Genomic DNA, 20,445 nt, shown 5'->3' with positions numbered 1-20,445 from the left:
AAAACATTATGTCCCAGCTCTCTGGGAGCTCTTCAGGAAATGCTCAAACTGTCCATAGTCCATTGAAAATCCAAGAAGTAATGAGAACCGGGTTAAAAAAAATACACATTTGCTGCCACAGACTTATCACAGAAACTTCATAAGCAGCATCTGCCTTAGGGACTGGGAGTCCCATTATCAGAAGGACGTTTTGTTTTCGGGTATTTTAATAGACTGAGAGAACCGTCATCAGGGGAGAGTTCTGCCAGCTCTCAACACTGACAGAAGTGCTGATGTTCCCTGTTTCTAGGAAGCGCCGGAGTTTCAGAGTCAAGAATTTACAGGGAATCTAGGGGACGCGGGAGCAACGAGCCCCACATAAAGCGTCCGATGAATGCCTTCATGGTGTGGGCAAAAGACGAACGGAGGAAAATCCTTCAGGCTTTTCCTGACATGCACAATTCCAACATCAGCAAGATACTGGGTAAGGAGTGGAGGCCTACGTGGGTGCCGGGTGAGGAGAGAGTGGAGGCCTGAGTGGGTGCCTGTGATGTGTGGCACTCTCAGGCCGGGTGTGACAGGCACGTGGCTCCTGCCACCTGATTTTTCAGCACATTACTGCCATGACTGAGGACCCTGTGAAGAGCACAGTATCAGTTGTTCAATGAGGCAAGTGCCCCATTTGTAACCCCTTCTGAAAAGTGGTCACGCCCATGACTGTAAAAGTCCTCCCTGCTTTCACGCATGCCATTCCTAGTGATGACTTTTTTTCTTCATTTCCCTTGTGAAGCGGTCATGCAGGTCTCACCCCTCTCTTGTGCTCTTTTGCAGGAGCATGCAAATTTTAGAGTTGTGTTTAGTGTGCACGGCATATGGCGTGCGGGGCGGAGAGGGGAGCTACAGACTGGCTAATCAGAACATAGGATCTAGAATGTCCACTCCCGTATGGCCAATAACCCTATGGACTGAAGGTGCTCCTGGTAGCCCTTAGAGTCATGGGCATTGCTGTGAGCTTAACTGAAAAGAAGCTTGGCTTACCAGGACAGCCCCCAGTATACCAGAAGACAGAGCACGCGTTTACCCCAAAGCAGACACAGAGAAGATGGGAAGGGAGGGAGAGAGGGAGGAAGGAAGGAAGGAAGGAAGGATTGAAGGAAGGAAGGAAGGAGAGAAGGAGAGAGGAATTGATGGACAGACAGACAGAGGCAGGGAGGGCATGGAATACAGAAAGAGTTACTGCAGACTGACTTAAGGCAAGAGCCAGGTAGAGCTAAAGGGAAATGAAGGTTCTATTCTCCATTTGTCTTTTGGCCTTTTGACCACGTAACCATCACCATCCTCATCTTCATCTCCAAGTAGCATGGTGCAGTAGAGCAGCAAGGTGGGTTCTACATTGTCCATTCTGTAACAACTAGAGTTCAGAATGAAAGCACCAAGCCCCGACAGAGAAAAAAGGAGGCCTTCAAAGTAAGAAGCAGCAAGCGCATAAACTACTTAGGCTTTAATAGAACTGATAATGCTCTTGGAGTTGTGTGGACATCATAAAGAAATGTCTCTGCGGGTGTGTTGAAGGACTGATCACCTGCAAGTGGTGACTGAATGTACCCTTCCGTATTTATACTTCCATAGTCTCAACAGAGGCAGCAGACACCACCCGGTTCCCAAGGTGTTCCTGCAATGTCATCAGATCACATAAAAACACATGCACCTGAACGTGTGTGTGTGTGTGTGTGTGTGTGTGTGTGTGTTTGCGCATACGTTAGTGTTCTCTTCTAAAATAGTCCTCAGATGAATGCATGGATGTTGTCTGAAAGATTAGAACAAGTGGAGCCCCTTGCAGAAACAGGATTTGTGTATCTGAAAACATAAATTTGCATAAACACTGCGGGAATTGACGAAGGGGAAACCAGTATCTCTAATGACTCTGCCGTGTCTTGGCCTATGTCTCCCTTTAACTACTTTATTCTCTCTTCACCACGGATCACCCAAATCATGAATCCCCCAAACTTTTAAAAACTGGGCTTCAGTATGTAGAATAAGCTGGCCTCGAACTCAGAGATATGCCAGCCTCTCTCCCCCAAATGCTAGGATTAAAGGAGTGTGCCACTATGTCTGGAGGGAATCCTCATCTGAACATGGCATACCTGCTTCGCCTGTAGTCACTTTGACAAAGGAGCTCAGTGCTAAATCCATTTCACTGGTTAAAACTTTATCTAGATAGAAGAACAGTTTGGAGCAGTGCTGTGGTTGCTGGGGAGGTGGCTCAGTAGTTAAGAACACTTGCTGCCTGGCTAGGTTTTCAGCAGTCAAGCTCACAGCTGCCTGCAGCTGCAGGACCACAGTATCCAAAGTCTGGTCTCCATGATCAACTGCCTGTGCGTGCTCGTACACACACACACACACACACACACACACACACACACACACACACACACACGGTTAGAAATCTTTAAACATGTTTTTATTTTTCCTTTGAGACAGGCTTTCTCTGTGTAACAGCTCTGGTTATCCTGGAACTAGCTTTGTGTAGACCAGGCTGGTCTGGAACTCACAGAGATCCGCCTGCCTCTGCCCCTGAGTGCTGGGATTAAAGGCATGCACCACCCCCACCTGGCTTGTGTGTTTTTTTCTTTTTAAAGACAATAATTTTTCTAGGAAATGTACCAAAGATTCTTTACTAACTGGCTAGGAGAATCTGTTAAGGTGGGAGTTGCTATATGATCTCTGACATTACAATCTATACATAAGGTGATCCCAGCCCAAGACTTACTGATAAAGCCATATTAATTAAACATATAGCATTTATATATAGTCACATAAAAATTAAACACTCAAGTGTTTGGGGCCTCAATATTTAGTTATAGCTTTAAATAAATACAAAATCTTCAAATAGCAACAAGATGGTTCTAAATGGCCTATTTCATATAAAAGTACAAAGAAGGCTTGATGTTTTTCTCTCTACTGATTGTTTTGGATAACAGCCTCCGACAGCATGCTGCTAATTCATTCTGCTTAAAACAGGCGCTTGAGCTGGGTTGACATTTTACGTAGTCTCTGGGGATCCTAGTTGACATTTTAAAGGGCTTCTAAGCATTTTATAATACCCTAAAATCTGGTTTTAATAAGCCATTCTGCTGAAATTGTTAACATACGGAATCACCTTTTACTGTTTGGCGCGAGATCAGGGACTGGGGACATCTTTTTCTGATTAGATATACAGTAGTCGGAGTAAAATGTGCAAATTCATTACATGCCCCATGGAGATGGCATAGCTGCTCAGCACAGCTCTCCTCGTGTAGCATACTGCCAGACTCAGAAGTCAGAAAGAAAAAAAAAAGGTGAAGGCTACTTATCTTCTCTTATTTTGAGCATCAAATATGTTTTTCATTGCAACTTACTCTTTTTGTTTATGAGGAGGCATTCCCAATAGTCTATTCACTTTCGTCGCAAAGAGCCCACAGCAAGCCACTACCTCATGGTACACGGCTGTGGGCACAAACCAAGCAGCTCTTTTCATGTCTCTGTGGGGAGGGGGTAAACTACCACAATGTGTTTGCTACTACACCCAATGAGTGAGCTATGGGGTCTGCAGTCAACTGCTGTTGTTGCTGGGAAGCCACTGAGACCAAAACCAACTTACCAATTGGCCGTTCTTACCCAGAGGAAGTATTAAAGATGTAAACTAGATTTGCCTCCAAACTAAGACTGCATGGTCCTAAGGCGGGGTTGAGTCGCTGCATCCCCGTTGGTATCTGAGTGTCATAATTCATAATCATGAATAAATAAATCTGTAAGCTGAGTAGTGGGGGTATACATGCTTGTAATCCCAGAATTTGGAATATTAGAGCAGGAAGACTGAGCTACCGGGAGAGACCCTGACTCTAAAAGCGAAAGGTATTGGTATTTGTAATTACTATGTGGCCCTATTTTAGACTATAGCTTAAGGCTGGGTGCTCTGAAGGGAAACACACTTAAAACAGGGTGTTTTAATTCTCACCCTACCCACCCGCCATTGTGCATGATAGGAAATGTAAAAATGATCGTCAAGCCAAGACAGGTTACCTCCTTCAGTGAGAATTTCATTTCCTTAGCCAAGAGATATTTTAGAGAAAGTCTTCAATAATCTGACTGAATCTCCTTATTTCTGTATTTAGTTTTCAGAGAAGATAGAATCAGAGACCTGTGATTATCATTGTATTTTTTTTTCTATCTGGTGAACTGCTTCTGGTAAACTGACCCTTATGGGCTGATCTGCAGTTTGAAATCCGGTCTATACCCTGGCAAGAAATGCCATGAAAAGAACAGATCTCATTCAACAGTATATTAATATTATGTGTGTTTGTAATGACCCCAGAAGCAGCATACTAATAGGAAAGTCCCACGAAAGCAGTGGTTCTCAACCTGTGGGTTATGACTCTCTGGGCATCACATATCAGATAACCTGTAAATCAGACACTCACATTATTATTCATAACAATAGCAAAATTAGTTATGAAGTAACAACAAAATAACTTTATGGTTGTGGATCAACACAACACAAGGAACTGTACTAAAGGGTTGCAGCATTAGGAGCAAGTGGCAGGTGTCAGCTCTCGCCATCTACCATGTGAGTCAGGGCTGGCTGATCAGAGCATCACAGGACCCGAGATGGCTCAAAGGTCTTAGCGCAGTTCTCACAGGCGGTAACCCCCGCCACCCTCCCATACCCCCGATCTTCCTTCTAGTCATAAGCACCTATTTAAAGGAGTTGATTCTTAAGCACGATGAGTTTTACAGGCATGGCTTCTGAAACAAGCACGTGATGCGTGAACTTTTGTGATAAGCAATGTGCCCTCAACATAGAAATGCTCCAAGACTCAATAAGCTACGGATTCACAGTACGTGTTGAATTCACTTGGGACTTTTAGAAGTTTAACTGCATCATATAAAACGCTTGAGCTTTGCAGCGCATAATGAGCAAGTTTAGCTAACAGTTCATTCGAGTCAAAAATAATGCGTTGCCCAGTGCTCGTGTCTTTTGGGTGCATAATTTCCTTACAGACACCTCTGCTCTTGTGAAAATCTCGCCTTTCAAGTTGATCTTGCTAATCGGAAACATGTTTGTGTAGTTCTGGGTTTTGTCCAACATTTATTTTTTTCTCTCTCTCTAAATTCCTTTCTTGTTCTCCGTGGCATCTCTCTTTATTTTATTTTTTTATGGTTCTTAGGAACACTGAAAATTGGCATCCCTAACCCCTTGTCTCCACAGGATCCCGCTGGAAAGCTATGACCAACCTAGAGAAACAGCCATACTATGAGGAGCAGGCCCGCCTCAGCAAGCAGCACCTGGAGAAGTACCCGGATTATAAGTACAAGCCCAGGCCGAAGCGCACCTGCTTGGTAGATGGCAAGAAGCTGCGCATCGGGGAGTACAAGGCCATCATGCGGAACCGGAGGCAGGAGATGCGGCAGTACTTCAACGTCGGGTAAGAGGACTTCCTCCCGGCCCCCCCCGGCCCCCACTGTACAGCTGCTGCGCCACACAACGCCAACTGCACGTGGTCCACAAGGGGACTACCCTCCCCCCGGCCCCCGCTGTACAGCTGCAAAGCAGCCTTTTGAAAAGGAACCTACAGTCTTTTTCTTCCAAGATTATTTTGTATCCAGTATGTAGCCTGGAAAACATACGTAACACACAGACAGACAGACAGACAGACAGACAGACAGACAGACAGACAGACGGACGGACGGACGGACGGACGGACGGACGGACAGACAGATGGACGGACAGACAGATATGTGTATCTATGTTTGCATATCGCGGGGCATCCACTGTGAGCTCCTTGCTCCCCCATAAGTTTTATTCACAAGTCACAGATTTAGAGGTGTGGCCGGATCTTACCAGTTCCTCTCCTCACTGGTGTTGATGACTTCCAGCATGTCACTATGACAAATTTCACTACTGGCAGCTTATTCAAGATAGCACAACTGAACACTAGTTCCAGAAGAATCACTTGCTTTTGAGTAGTGTGGAGTTACACACGCACACACACTCACATACACACACACACTCAAGCGTGCGCCTTCTGTGTATGCATCTTATTCAGTAGAGATTATGTTTAGGATGCAGCAAGGTCACGGGCAGGAGAGTTCCATCCCGAATTTAGAACTCTGCCTCAAGGATGCTCTCTGCACGGGGATGCTATAGGCTGCCTACAATGGCACTGCAGAATTCTCAAGATACACAGGGAAAAAAATCACTAGTGGCTGAAACAGTTAAGATAACAGAGAGCATAGGTAGCAAAGACCACTCTGGGTATAGGCAGAAGGTGGCTGAATCATAAGAGGAAGCTGATCACACCTGCCAGGCACTCTCCAGAGCCAGTGTGCTCTGGGCAAGGCTCTAGGAGGCCACCATCTCTGGAGCATACAGTCAATCTACCAGTGAATGAAAGAAGGAAGGAGAGCCCAGAAGAATGCCTGGGAATCCATCCCACCAGTATCAGCTAAATTAATCGTTAAGGTCCAGTGCAAAGCTGAGAGTCCCATGTTAAATGGTTTTAAAGAGTGGGACAGTAGGACTTGGAAATAAGTATGGGACTGTAGGCAATTTCTGGGGTCATATGTCTATAAGGCTGTCTCTGCCTGTGACCCCCCCCAAGGGCTCACACCATTTCACACACTAGGTCGATAACATGATAGTTTTACCTTCTCATACTTAGAGGACTATAGCATTATTCTGAATGTTCTCAGTAGTTTAGAGATTTTTTTTCCCCATTACACTTGAACTGTCTGTAGGCCCCATTGTAGGAAAAACAAAGACTCCTTCCATTTGTCGTAGGTAAGGCAAAGTGAACTGGAAAGCAAGCTCTTGGGTAATTCTGCTGAATCTTTCAGTGACAGAATTTCCTTAACCTAATGATAAAAAGTCGGGATTATTTTAATTATCAAATGGCAATTCAACTAAATGCCTGGGTAACGTCATGTAAGCAGGCTGGGCAAGCTGGATCCAGTTGGTGCCGGGCCAGAGGACGGCTGAGATCTCGTGTTCACGCTCACCTTCTCTTTCTTGTGACAGGCAACAAGCACAGATTCCCATCGCGACTGCTGGAGTTGTGTACCCCGGAGCCATCGCCATGGCGGGAATGCCGTCCCCTCACCTGCCCTCGGAGCACTCAAGTGTGTCCAGCAGCCCAGAGCCCGGGATACCCTTGATTCAGAGCACTTACAGCGTGAAGGGGGAGGAGCCTCACATCAAGGAGGAGATCCAGGCTGAGGACATCAACGGAGAGATTTACGACGAGTACGACGAGGAAGAAGATGACCCGGATGTAGATTATGGGAGTGACAGCGAAAACCATATGGCGGGACAAGCCAACTGATAAGGGCCGGCAGACTGTGGTGTGGTGAGCTGAGGACTTGAAGAGAAGCCCTAGCTGGTCCATCCTTACCAGTGGCCAAGCACATTAACTTTCTCATACACTGACTGTTATTTTAACTGTTAGTCTTACATAGTTGGGACGTCAGCTGACAAATAGACCTCCGTCCGCCTCGAAAGGCTCGGGAAGGAAACGATTGCCAAGCAGACAACATCAACAAGAGATTGAAATAAGCTATGGGTAAAAAAAACAAAAAAAAAACAAAAAAAAAACAAAGCCAGTAACTCAGCTGCTAGACCCCAGCACTGAAGTCTCGCCCGTCAACTTTTTTTTTTTTAAATAAACTCTATGGCTGTTTGTTCTATAACTAGAAATTCTCACTCAGGTACACAGTGCCAACAAGTGGCTTGTGAATGTGTTTTGTTGTTTTGTGCTACAATTTTTTTAAAAAAGTAAGTTTTGTTTTGTTTTGTTTGGGGGGATGGTTCTGGGTTTTTCTTTGGCCTTTTCTTTCCTTTTATCCTTTGCGATTGTTGTCTTGCACCTGATGGAAAGAGAGAGATGGGCACTTGGTCCCTCTGCCCCCTCTCTTTCTTCTGCTTTAAAGATGGGGTCCCGTGTGTGAGGGTGGGGGAGAGAGGAAAAAAAAGAGCCCGTTATTTTGCCTTCCTTGCTTCTACACCATACAATCAGCAATCATTTCCTTTAGAGACCTCTAACTCTTGCACACAACACTACGTCTTTAAGCAAGTGCCAAATCCATACTGAAGCGATCACCAACTTCATTTTCTACTCCTTCCTTACTCCTGCTCCTTCTGAAGCTGGGACAGTGTTAAACCTTAGACAGTCCCTGCCAAGAGCTGATACACCAGCAGCTGGTGAGATTGATTGTTTTTTAATGGAAACTGTAGGTGCCGTTCTCAGGTGAAAAAAGAGAGAGAGAGAGACAGAAATTTAGAGGAAAAATTATTTTCTGATCTTGGATTTGTGTGTGTGTGTGTGTGTGTGTGTGTGTGGTTATGGTACATTAGATACATTCCTATTAGGGAATAATGTTGGGCCATTGTAAGCAAAACCCCCCTCTCATAAGCAAGAATCCCACCTCTCATAAGCAAGTAGTCTAGAAGCAACCTTGACCTCGACTTTGCACTTCCAGCGACAATGGAACTAAACGTAGGGCTCAGAAATTCTATTTTTCAGTTTCTACTATGTTTATTATGGGGTGGACCTGATGGCCCTGTGTCATGGACATGGGCTTGCCAAACATGGAAGTGACCAACCCAATGCTTCCCGAGGTCCCTTCTCCCTAAACAATTTGCTTCATTTAATGTTTGCTACTTAGTGGTGTGTGTGGGGGTGTGTGGGGTGTGTGTGGGTGTGTGTTTCCTGTTGAAACTTGGAGTAAAACAATCATTGTTTTGACTGAATATATTTGGCCATTTTTCAGAGATACAGAATTAGGGTATGTCCCCACCATGCCATCTTTTCCCACTCGGGAAACAGAACTGGGAGTTCTGTAAGATTTTCTTTTCATCTCTACATGCAATGAGGTCAGACACTGCATTTCACAAATGGGGGCCATTCAGTAAGAAAAAGGATTTGGTTCCAATACAATGTAGCACCACAAAGTGGAGCCTGGTTGTACACAGACCCTTACTGCTGTTTGGTCCTTCACTGTAATTTGAGTCTGCTAAAGATCCATCGCTGGTGCCAGCAGAGTCCTTGCTGGGAGCAAGTGCCAATGGTGACAAGACTGGGGATCACCAACCAAAGGGCCAAGGCAGGGGTGGGGCCTGGACAAACAAACACAGAGTCTCTGCAGGTCATTGACCATGGTTAGTGTTTAGTACCAGCCAGTCAGCACTGTAGCCAGTGGCCTGGGTGGCTGTGTTACACTGTAGCCAGTGGCCTGGGTGGCTGTGTTACACTGTAGCCAGTGGCCTGGGTGGCTGTGTTACACTGTAGCCAGTGGCCTGGGTGGCTGTGTTACACTGTAGCCAGTGGCCTGGGTGGCTGTGTTACACTGTAGCCAGTGGCCTGGGTGGCTGTGTTACACTGTAGCCAGTGGCCTGGGTGGCTGTGTTACACTGTAGCCAGTGGCCTGGGTGGCTGTGTTACACTGTAGCCAGTGGCCTGGATATTTTACAGTGTTCCATCCCTTTCTCATTTTTGCTCCACCAAACACTGCCCTCAAGTTTGATTTTCCTGCACAAAAAAGCAAAAACAAAAAATCAAAAAAAAAAAAAAAAGAAAAATCCTTTTGTTTTTTTCTCTCTCTCAAAAGTCTTGCTCTGGGGTTTTGCTTGGAGGAGCTGATCATACCTGCATGTCAGAAGTTTGGTTCTATTTTCTGTTTGTGGTTTGTTTGTTGTTTTTATTTTTTAATCACTGTATTTTCCTTTGAATTGCCTCTTTTTGCTAGTGTTGTAAAATGATGATAAAATAATAATAATAGTAATAATAATAATAATAATAATAATAATAACGGTCAGCTGTTCCAAGATTAGTAAATTATGTATAATTTATTTTATTTCTCCCTTTCTATTTTATTCTGCTCTGATTTGGAAGTACAGCCAGTAAGCTGTTGGGTATTTAAAACTAATTTCTATTTCCAGCTCTTACATTCTTGTACACACATACATGTATGTGTGCATATGATACACACATACTCATCCACACACTTGCTTCTCCATCCATAACTTCCTCTGTGTTAACAGTTTTGGCCCCGGCAGTATCAGTTCTGGTGTTTAATATGAAGGGGTGAATTAGTAGGAGGGTCGCGTTCAATCTTAATTAACTTATGCTCTTTCCTCCCATTTTAGTTATTTAATTACCAATTATCTAGAGCCATTTTTTTGTTTTTGTTTATTTTGTTTTGAAGCACTCTGAATAAGAGAAAAAATAGACACTTGTGTTTATACCATTATAACATACAATGTGAAAACAGATTTATTAAAAACAAATGTTTCTCTGTGTCTGTCAAGAAACCCTCCTGACTGACGTGGGTTCTCCACTTACATGTGCTGGGTTCCTACCTCACAGCACATTCTAGCCAAGCTTGCTTTTCATTTCTTGACCTTGGGCAGCAAGAATACTTTGTTTTAGCTCCAGGTAGATGCTACTGAAGGCATCCACGGCCAAAACCCATCCCAACACAGCACTATCTGAGCAGACTTTCTCTTTGGTCGGCATCTGTTTTAGTTGAAGGGAAAACAAACTGTTCATGGTGACTTGTAGCAGCCGAAACTCTCCAGTTTAGTTGAGTTGATGTCTGTGATTGAACTGTGCCCAGAGAAAACCACAAAGCAAGTGCATAATGTTCCGTCATAATCTGTCCTGACATTTTCTTCAGTGGATGTTGAGTGTGCTTTGCCCAAGAGTTTTCCCTGGGGGACAACAAAAGCAAAGGTAATTCTATTCATGTCTAAGGTGCACTGAAGTCACTTGGGAAAAAAAAGGTGCTTTTAATAGCAGTTTAACTGTGTTAACACTTTGCCCTTTGGGCCCTTGATTGGATGATGATTTTTGTAAAGGATCCTAAAACTTTATATTCTTTTCTGTGCCACACAATGACCAAACAAGGTATGGTGGAGGAAATAAGACATATGAAAAGATCAAAGTTAGCAAACTGAATCCCACCTTTTCTCTACCTGTCTAACTGTTCAAGCCACACCCCAACCCTCCTTCCTTTCCCCTGCCTGTATGTTCAAGCCATACCCCCATCTTCCCTCATCATCCCTGCATTTATAACAATAAACAACAATGCTGCCCGTTTCTCCCTTTATATTTGTAATTGGTACCTCTAAAAATAGTCCAGTTTGATATAAATCTAAGAAAAATATTCACCAGAAAAAGTGGGTTTAAGTTGTTAGTAAGTTAATGATAATTTTGTTCATTACTACAATCAAAAGAAACACACTAGTATATTTTTACTCAAATTAATCAAATGAACTTTAAAAGTTCATTTGATATCTAGCTAAGAATTACCTTTGTGCTAAACACCTCCCAATAAACATATGTATCATGGTTGAAACCAAATCTTCCCATAGGGACTAAATATTAAAGTATAAAGTGTCCTTTAATGAGGTCACTTCATATATTTGATTTCTGAAGTACAGTCACCTTAGTTCACGTAAAGGAAATTATCTCTACTATTTTATGGCCCCTTTCTAGATATTTTCTTAATGCACAAGCTGATACTGTTCTCAGAGGAATCCTCTTCTATCTCATTTTAAAACATAAGAAAGAATTAGACTTTCCTTACTCTAAAAAGTAAATTATTGAATTGTAATAACTGTATATTTACAAACAGGTTTATAAAATATTTGTTTATCAAGTTAATAGTGAAGTAAAACTTTAGGAGGTCTGAAAGAAAAAAAACACAAAACAAACCCCACTTAAAGTGGCTGAGCTCTTTCTGTCTTGTAGGGCACAGGCATTCTCTAGCCAGGTTCACACAGTATTTAATTTTGAAGTTCTGCAGGTTGGAGGTGATGTGTGTTGAGTTTCCTACTGATGGGCCCCTGTCCGTCCCAGTGTGTCTGTCACTGGTCCACTAAGACAGTATTTATTCAGCTCCCCTGGCTCGAACGCACTTAAGTCTTTCTAACAGCTTGGATTTCACAAGTGAAAAGGTTTTGTTTGTTTGTTTGTTTTTAAATGATTAAAAAAATAGAGAAGAGACAATCAATGCCTGGACTTAAAACAAAGTATGTGCAAACCACCATCTCACTTGAAATTTAATAAAGTAAAAAACTGTGTAAATATAACATAGAGTTATAGATTTCTATTTTGTTCATAACACATAGTGTAATATAAGTTGTATATTTTCATGTTTTTGGTTTTATGTTATCATTCATGCCACAATAAGAATAAAACAGGAGTTTGTGTACTCTTGGGGAAAAAAAAAGATGTGGGTTCCCAGCAACCTGTTTTTTGCTTTTCTGTTTTTGTTTTCATTCCCCTTTGTTCTGTTTTGCATTCCCTTTTTCAGTATTACTGCCGTGCAAGGCACCAATAAAAACAGCAAATGTGTCCTTTATCTATTACACTGTGTCTCTCTGCACGATTTGTTGATGAACGGGTAACTGTTCGTTTATGAGACAAAGAGAAGTCTGGAGAAGTTGCCTCCTTCTCTGTAATCATCATGACATTGACTGACTTTGAACTAAGAACTAAGGGTGTCAGGCTTAAATGTGGACGTTCCTAAAACAGGACTCAGGCAGGAATCCACCCCGAGTCCATGCCTGAATCACTGACTCAAAGACAGCAGTTTCCATGTCGCCAGGCACACTTCACTGGGTGAGGGTTGCTACTCTTACACCCCACAGTTACACTCTATCCCTGTGCGTTAGTGGCAAGTTTCCTGATGTCAGCTCATACAGTACTAAGTGCCAGGAATCATTTTTGCCTGAGTGAGGTGCAGTTTGAATTATAGCCGCTTCTAAGTTGCTCATAACACACCTTAGCCTGTGGAGTCAGTTACCCATTTTTAAAGCTGTGGTTAAAAACACAAGTCTTTTTTTCCAAGGGCCAGTTTTGCTCCCAACATTGTGTGTTTTCTGTCTGGATAGTTCTGTGTGCCACACTTTCCTCTGAGGCTTTCTGAGTTACTGACTGGTTTGGGGTTTTGTTTGAAAGCAGCAGTGGCTGAGATAAAACCTACTGTGAACACTGGTAAAACATACATGGAGCAGTCTCTGCTCTGCAATTCATCACTAAAAAGGGCATGCTACAAAGGCAGACCCATGGAACTGAGAATTCGCTTTTAGATGTGCCGAGTCCAGGGCCCAATCGAGATATCAACCAGAACCTTGGGACATTAACTGTTGGCCATTGCTCAGCTCCAAATACTTGTGTAAACACTGATAGCTCCAAACCACCTATTTTGTTGGATAAAAAGGGCTGAACTCCTCCACCACCCCTACTTGTGCTTTGCATATGGAATCTAATAGTTACTGTTGTCTACAATGTTTTCACATAAACCTTAGGCCTCTGCGGAGTAGTTGACACCACAGTTAGAGAACATTCTCAGAGTCTCTCTCTCTCTCTCATGAATGGCTTTGAGGATATTGGAGCCATCACTATAGCGATAACCATTCCCTCAGCATCTAGGAGTTCACTTAGCCACAAGCTTCAGAGACCCAGGCATTGGGGCATCAAAAAACATCATACAACTATGCAAGGTTTGTAAAAGGTTCTGAAGAGAAAACATCCATTGTAGGATTCTGGAAGTAGACGCCGGGACAAGCTGAACATCTAAGGCCATGTTTGGATACACCCTCAGACTCTCTGGAAGAGGCTTTACCAGATTTTGGGTGGGGAAAACCTGAGCTTTAAGGAAAACTCACTCTCCTCGATCTCTACCAGACAAAGCTCCCTTCACTGCAACTACAGTATTTCAGTTTAGAGATCCCAATGCTATGTTCTTCAGGGCTTACGATATGTGAGTCAGGGACTCTTTCCCCTTGCTGCCAAAGAGCAACTACAAAAGTCTAAGCCACCAAGGAGAAGTTCCCATTTCTCTAACTTCAACACCCTCAGTCCGCCACTTTCATTTATTTATTTAGTTTTGTTTTAAAGGCGCTGTCACTGTTGCCAATGTTATACTTTTCAAGCGTCCCTTTCTATGACTTCACAATGTTACTGCTGCCACCTGCCACAGCAACAGAGGCCAAGGCACACAGGAAACCACCCTATGTCTCATGTCTAGATGGACTGTTGACGAAAAATCCAGTTTTGAAGGTTTATAAAGTTTATAAAGGAATCTAAAAGCTTGTGGGACAACCAGTTTCATAAGCATCATAATTACGCAAATAATATTGCTGGGAGTCCTGCAAAAATAGTTACATTTTCTTAAGCAGGCTAAACATCTGTCCTCCAATGCGGTACTCTACCAATTTGCTTAGCAAGCTATATTTTTTGCCACTAAGAATGAACTAATTCAGCTCTGATCGTAAGGCTCTATTATTTTTCTTAAGTCAGGTTCAAATATACAAAGTTTTACATCCCCAATATGCAAGCAATCATGGCCTAAAGTGGTCCTTCCATGATATCCAACATTCAGCCAAAAGGACATGTATTATGACATCATCACATTCAGTACACATTCCAGTTAAAGGGAAACACACTATACTAAACTAGCAGAAAAGCCGTAAGGATTAATAGGCCCAAGTACATACATGTATTTTGTACACTGACTGCTCAATTTATTATTAAATTTCAGGATCTAGGAAGCGATCCTAATTACACACAACTGTAAAATATATTTGAAATAAAGTTTTCGTCTATAAAAGTCAATGTTGGAATTTATAAATATATATCTATATTTATAATAAGTGCGTAGTGGCCTACTATAAGGTAGTGGGGGGGGGTAAGGTGGGGCATAGAACAGGTCTGGAAAGGCCACCAGACAGCCTGCTGGGAATGGCTGTCAGCCTTCATCTCACCATGTTCCAGACCGACACAAAATACAGTTTCATGAACTCATCTACCACCTATACTGGCAGAGCCCAAATAACGAACAAAAATTGTCTCTTTTTACTTAGAGATTATCCTGTAAGCAAACCTTTCCCCTTCCAGGTTAGCAAGCAGGACTGCAGTCAACCATTTGGAGGTATATGAAGAGGTGTTTCCTGATGTCTGAAAACTGAAGTCTCTGGTAGTGTTTAGTGTTTCATGTTAGCAACTTCTTTGCCCACAAGGCACACAACTCTATAAGCTTTTAAAGCTTTCAAAGACATCCCAAATTCTTATTTTTTGCCATATGAAAACTATTAAAAGTTCTCTTAACTTTCTAAGTATTTCAAGATTCTTTATTTTGCAAACTGAAAAGAAAAAAGAAAACCTTTAACAATTTTTATGTACCTTCCGGGTAATTTGTAACTCACAAAGGTAGAGATTGTATCATTGAGAGGTATGTAGACCTAAATCTAAATATCTAAGTCCATGAAAAATGAATGTTAAGAAAAAGAGAAAATTAAAGGGAAGTTATATAGTTTCTCTTGTCCTTGTCTTAATGCGGGAGTGCTTGTCACATATTCAGTTATCGATGCCCTGTCTATCTATCTGGAATAAAAGATAAACTTTTGCCAAAGTCCCTGAGCTACTGGCACCCAGATCATCAGATGAGTTAGGTGCTCTGCCCTGTGTTCCTCATGCTGTGATAAAATGCCCATGACAGAGGCTCACAGCCCCCGAGCCTTCATCACGGGAAATACGAAGCATCAAGGGACTAGGTCCAGCATCGGTGGCAGTGTTCAGCTCAAGGTCCCAACCTCCAAGGAGTTCAGAACTCCCTTCCTAGGGAACGAGGCAGCCTAGAGTGGGCCGGCCTCCCCACCTCAATCAGTCCATCAACATAGCCCTCCCAGGCAGGATCACAGGCCAACCTCATCGAGATAATTTCTCAATGAGACTTAATAACTACCGCAGACCCTTTCCTCCATTCTCAAAGTGTGTTCTGACTTAAATAACCAAGTTTCCTGCACGCTTTTCCATGTGATGAAGAAATACACAGAGGAAAGATAAAAGTCATTAAAAGGGACACATGTGTTAACACTATATGAACACATACACGTGTATATGCGGGTGTGCACACACACACAATAAACTTGGAAACTCTAATAGTTAAACAGATGCAGCTCTTATTTTCAAAGCAGTCAGGGAAAGCAAGATATCTGGGATTAGAAAACTCTTATTACTTGATTGAAAGAGCCTTGCAAGTTTACGATGAGAAACAATCCTCTCATTGTCCTAAGTTCGCAGATTGATTTCACACTTAAGGGCTCCCAGACAATGCAGAGAGCCACTTTTTCTGTAAACAGATTGTCGTAAGCTGTAGCTGTGTTTCCTGCCTGCTCACCCTACCGGTCCTCGTGCAGAGTTTTATAAAGGGAATTTGCAGGGGGTCTGGATAGAGATGGTACACATATGAATAGATAACAGGATATATGGATTAGACAGGGATTTTCAAGGATAAAGCTAGAAGAAATGCGTTATGATGAATATTTATCATGCCCCATACACTAGCTTTGTCAACTATCGGATGGTTCAAATTGGCTTTTAATTAACGTTCATTATGACGAGTCTGTGCAAGAGAAGACAATATCCCTTCACTCCAAATGCATGATTTGTGAGGAAATAAGATCAACAGACATTAAGCAACATTAAGCAAAATGCAGGAAAGTTATTAATGAACCAGAGTTGTAAGTGATAAAGGATTTCAAATGAAAATTAGAATTATTTCACTGTTGACTGAGGGAGGCGTCTCCTTTCAAATAGCACATAATAGGCATTGAAAAGCTAATCTCCTACTAGAACTAGAGAAAGCTGAAAAAATTAAGTCTTTTAAATTTTGTTTTGTTTTGCTTGTGCGATTAGGTTTTGTTACAGAGCACTTGATTGCCAGTGACACAGTGACACACAGAATTGTCGGCTCTACATGTGGTTGTTACAGCAGTGTGCTACCAAGCCTCGTCCTCAAAACTGTATTTCAAAGACAGTGGAGGACTTAGGAAACTATTCAGGGTAGATGAACCATAAATCCAGGAAAGAAAAAAAAAACCATCCAAGGTAAATCTGACGACCACTGACACTGGTGTTTAGAAAAGGCATAAAACAAAATCTGAGCCTTGCCATAGCTCTTGGTAGCCACTCAAAACAGAATAAAAGGTGGGAAAAGGAGCACATGGGACCACACACTGCACCCTAGTCACTGTGCACATCTAAAGAGACAAGCTGGATAGACCATCGTCCCAAGCCTAGGTTTCCCAGTGGCTTCTTTGATGAATCTGTGGGCTGAGGGAAATTAAACAGGATGTTTACGGCATTGCTTCTAAGAGAAATATTGAAACCTACCACCGTCATTTAGTGCTCAGGAACAAAGCGGAGTCAGGGAAATGGGAACTGCCTTAAACACACAACCAGCACCACTCCATGCTTCCCTGGTTGTGTCTTCAAAGAAAGGGAGCAGTGACACGTGACAGGAAACTGGAACGGGCTGACTTAAATATTCTGTATTCCTCCATGGCCGAAAATGCGTAAGAACCCTCATAAAGGAAAAGCTAAAACATCTAAATGAGGTGTCCACGTAAACTACCCAAAAGATAAGAAGGGAAGCGGAATAGAATATGAAGTAGAAAAGAGGGGGAGGAAGGAAGTACTCACAAGTGTCTACAAGTCCAAGAGCTGGTCTGGGGTGCAGCTCAGCAGCAGAGCACTGGCTGAGCACACATGAGGGTCAAGGCTCAGCCCCAGTACCACACACCAAAGAAGAGATCTGCAACAAAGAAAATGCCAAGCCATGGTGGTTTGTATCCGGGCTGTCAGCTTCCTGAGGTCCTGAACCTTGGGCCTAAGAGTTCAATGGCCAGCCAAGGCAACTTAGTGAGATACAATCTCAAACAAACAAAAAACCTGAAATAATAGCACACCCAAGAAGACCAGGGTTCAAATCCCTAGCAGCCATATAAATGTCAGGTGGGCAGGGCAGTTTGTTGTGCAGCCAAATTGGCAAGGCCCATGTTTGAAGGAAAGACTCTGCCTAAGTATTTCCTAAGTTAGAGATGACGATTTCAGATATCAATCTTGCATGAGAACTTACACACACACACAGAGAGAGAGAGAGAGAGAGAGAGAGACAGACAGAGACAGACAGAGAGAGAGAAACAGAGACAGAGAGAACACATAGCGAGAGTTATTCTTCCCTAAATGACTAAGCCAATCCTATAACTCACCAGCCATCCCCAGAAAACACAGATTGCCACTACATTTAATAAAAGCATGTTCTACAGTCTATCAGAAAACAAGAGAGAGAGGAGAAACTAACTCTGCTCATTAAGCCAGTTTTGGGTTAGCGTCTCTTCTCCTCAAACACCTGCACACAGTGACTGCTCAGCCAGTAGAACCTTGGGTTGCCTGCTTTCCTGGGCTGGCATAAGGGAATGTCTATCCACTACAGATCGGACACTGATAATGATCCAAAGAAACCGTCCCACCCAAGTCTGGGCTTATTAGACAAGGTTTATTAGAACCAATATGTCTATTGGAGCTACTTATAGAAAGAAAGGTGAGAAGTAGTTACAGAAGCATGGTCCACTCAAAAGGCTTCGATGTCAAGCACGTCCAAAGACCACGCTGTTGGTGTCTCCTGAAAGCTACATCCCTGGCGCTCCCTACCCATGCTGTGGGCAGCTCCACTAAAGAACCTCCTCAGGCCTCCATGGCTATTTATGCTTTTATAAGTAAGGGAGAGGCCTCCTAGGACTCAGAACTTTTTGAGCTTCTAGATTCTTGTGACTATCCCCCTCCCTCCAGGAGGCAGTGTTTCAACCTATAGAAACCAGTTACACGACACTATAAGCCCAAGCCCTTCTAATTAAACTTACTATTGGGAGTCGTTTTTTTAACCATAGTTTTGCTAACATAAATGATATTTTTCCCTTTTTGTCCCACTCCTATGGTTAATCCCAATTCTTTCAAGACTTATTTTTCCATAGGAAGCCCTTTGCCTAAACCCAGGGAGACTCACATTGAACATGGCTCATACAAAGGCAGATTTTAACACCAGAGAGTTTTCTCTCTTGAAGAGACTTCCTTCAGCACTTCAGGCATCCTGAGCTGAGTCAGCTGTTTTTCTGACACGATGACAAAATGCCTGAGACAAAGAAGGTAAAGTAGAAGGGGTTATTTGGGTGCATGGTTTCGGGGAATTCAGGCCATGGTTTGTAGTTTCTGCACCTAAGCTGAAGTAAGCCACGATGGTGGAAAATGGTGTGACATAGAACAGCTGTTTACCTCCTGATAAGAAGGAGGGGGAGACAGAGAGAGGGACAGAGAGAGGGGGGGAGAGAGACAGAGAGAGAGGGAGAGGGAGGGAGGGGTGAGAAGCAACCAGAGATATGACAGAGATAAAAGATTTGCTTCCAAAGACCCACAGCTTCAACTGGGATTGGTTAACCCCTTAATGTCAGCTTCCGGGTGAAGCGTATACAACAAACCACTTCTCTAAACACTGCCACCAAGTGTATGAAGCCGTCCGCACTGGAGCCTCTGTAGGATAGTTCAGATCCCTGCCTGGGGCCTCCCTTTCATATTCTAGCACAAAGGCTTCTTTTAGGGTCTTCATTTAGAAGGTGTGTCCAGGAAGAAAATTAAATCCTTTCTTTTTAGTTTCCATACCATGAGGCCTCAGGTTCTCTGGGTAGACTGCCCTGAACATTTAAAAGGACAAGGGACATTCAAGTTGCAGGACACAGTGAACATGTGTCAGCCGCAGGGGTCTCTGGCTTGGGTGCTTTGCCAGTTTTCCTATTAGCCTATTATGGCCAAACCTTGGACATTTTTGTTGAATACTGATTTGTTATTGCTTTTTCTTTCCTGGCCTCCAAACTCACCTCTCTCTCTCTCTCTCTCTCTCTCCCCTCTCTCTCTCTCTCTCTCTCTCTCTCTCATCTCACACACACATATGACCCTCCTCCCCCCCACAACATCTACTACTACTGCTGCTGCTGCTACTCTGTGTAAGTTTTGAAGAAAAAGCCCAGATAGTCCTTTTCTTCCTAAAGCTGCCTACTGAGGACAGACCTTAGACACGATGAGCCGTCAGGGAAGGAACCGTAGAGAACGAGCCTTAGACTGACCTTTGGTGCTACTGACCATTCGTGCCATCAACCCTGAGCTCCTGGCACAGGCTTGCTCAAATTTCGCTGATCCGGGACCATTCTGCCTTTGCTGGCTGCTCCTTCAAGTGGCTTCAAACCTCTCTCTCACGCGTGTCTAGCATTTGATGATGCTGCATTCGTGTGATCAAGATCGAATGAGCATCCGAAACTTAAGTGGTAGAGATGGAGGAGGAGGAGGAGGAGGAGAAGAGGTTAACAAGGAAGGGGAAGAGGAAGAGAAGGAGAGGGGGAACACAGAGGAAGGGGGAGGGTGGAGATGAGGATGAGGAGGGAGGGGAGGGAAGGAGGGTTGTGGGCAGCAGCGATCTGGAGAAGAAGTGGCAGAGGAGGTGAGAGAAGACCCCAGAGTGTGCTCAGACGTGGGGGTGTGGCTGGGCAGGCTGTGCAGGAGAAAGAAAGCAGTGTCTGGAGATAGAATGGCGTGG

The 20,445-nt window shown here is 43.4% G+C and overlaps 1 protein-coding gene across 15 annotated transcripts in view; it reads left to right on the top strand.

Moving 5' to 3' along the window:
- The window catches only part of Sox5 (SRY-box transcription factor 5), a 936,665-nt gene extending 924,280 nt beyond the window's left edge, over window positions 1–12,385 (top strand). For all 15 annotated transcript variants that reach the window (XM_040743583.1, XM_040743581.1, XM_040743582.1 and 12 more), the window contains 3 exons: window positions 290–463; window positions 5,228–5,444; window positions 7,037–12,385. In XM_040743583.1, coding sequence (XP_040599517.1) covers window positions 290–463; window positions 5,228–5,444; window positions 7,037–7,340 — 695 coding nt within the window. In that variant the 3' untranslated portion in view covers window positions 7,341–12,385. The remainder of the gene's footprint in view (window positions 1–289; window positions 464–5,227; window positions 5,445–7,036) is intronic.
- The last annotated feature ends 8,060 nt before the right edge of the window (window positions 12,386–20,445 follow it).

The sequence above is a fragment of the Mesocricetus auratus genome, unplaced genomic scaffold (genome assembly GCF_017639785.1).
Source record: "Mesocricetus auratus isolate SY011 unplaced genomic scaffold, BCM_Maur_2.0 Super-Scaffold_100001, whole genome shotgun sequence".
In the NCBI taxonomy this organism is placed as follows: domain Eukaryota; kingdom Metazoa; phylum Chordata; class Mammalia; order Rodentia; family Cricetidae; genus Mesocricetus; species Mesocricetus auratus.
The sequence above is the reverse complement of the archived record's forward strand: the minus strand, read 5'-3'. Positions and strand labels throughout refer to the sequence as shown.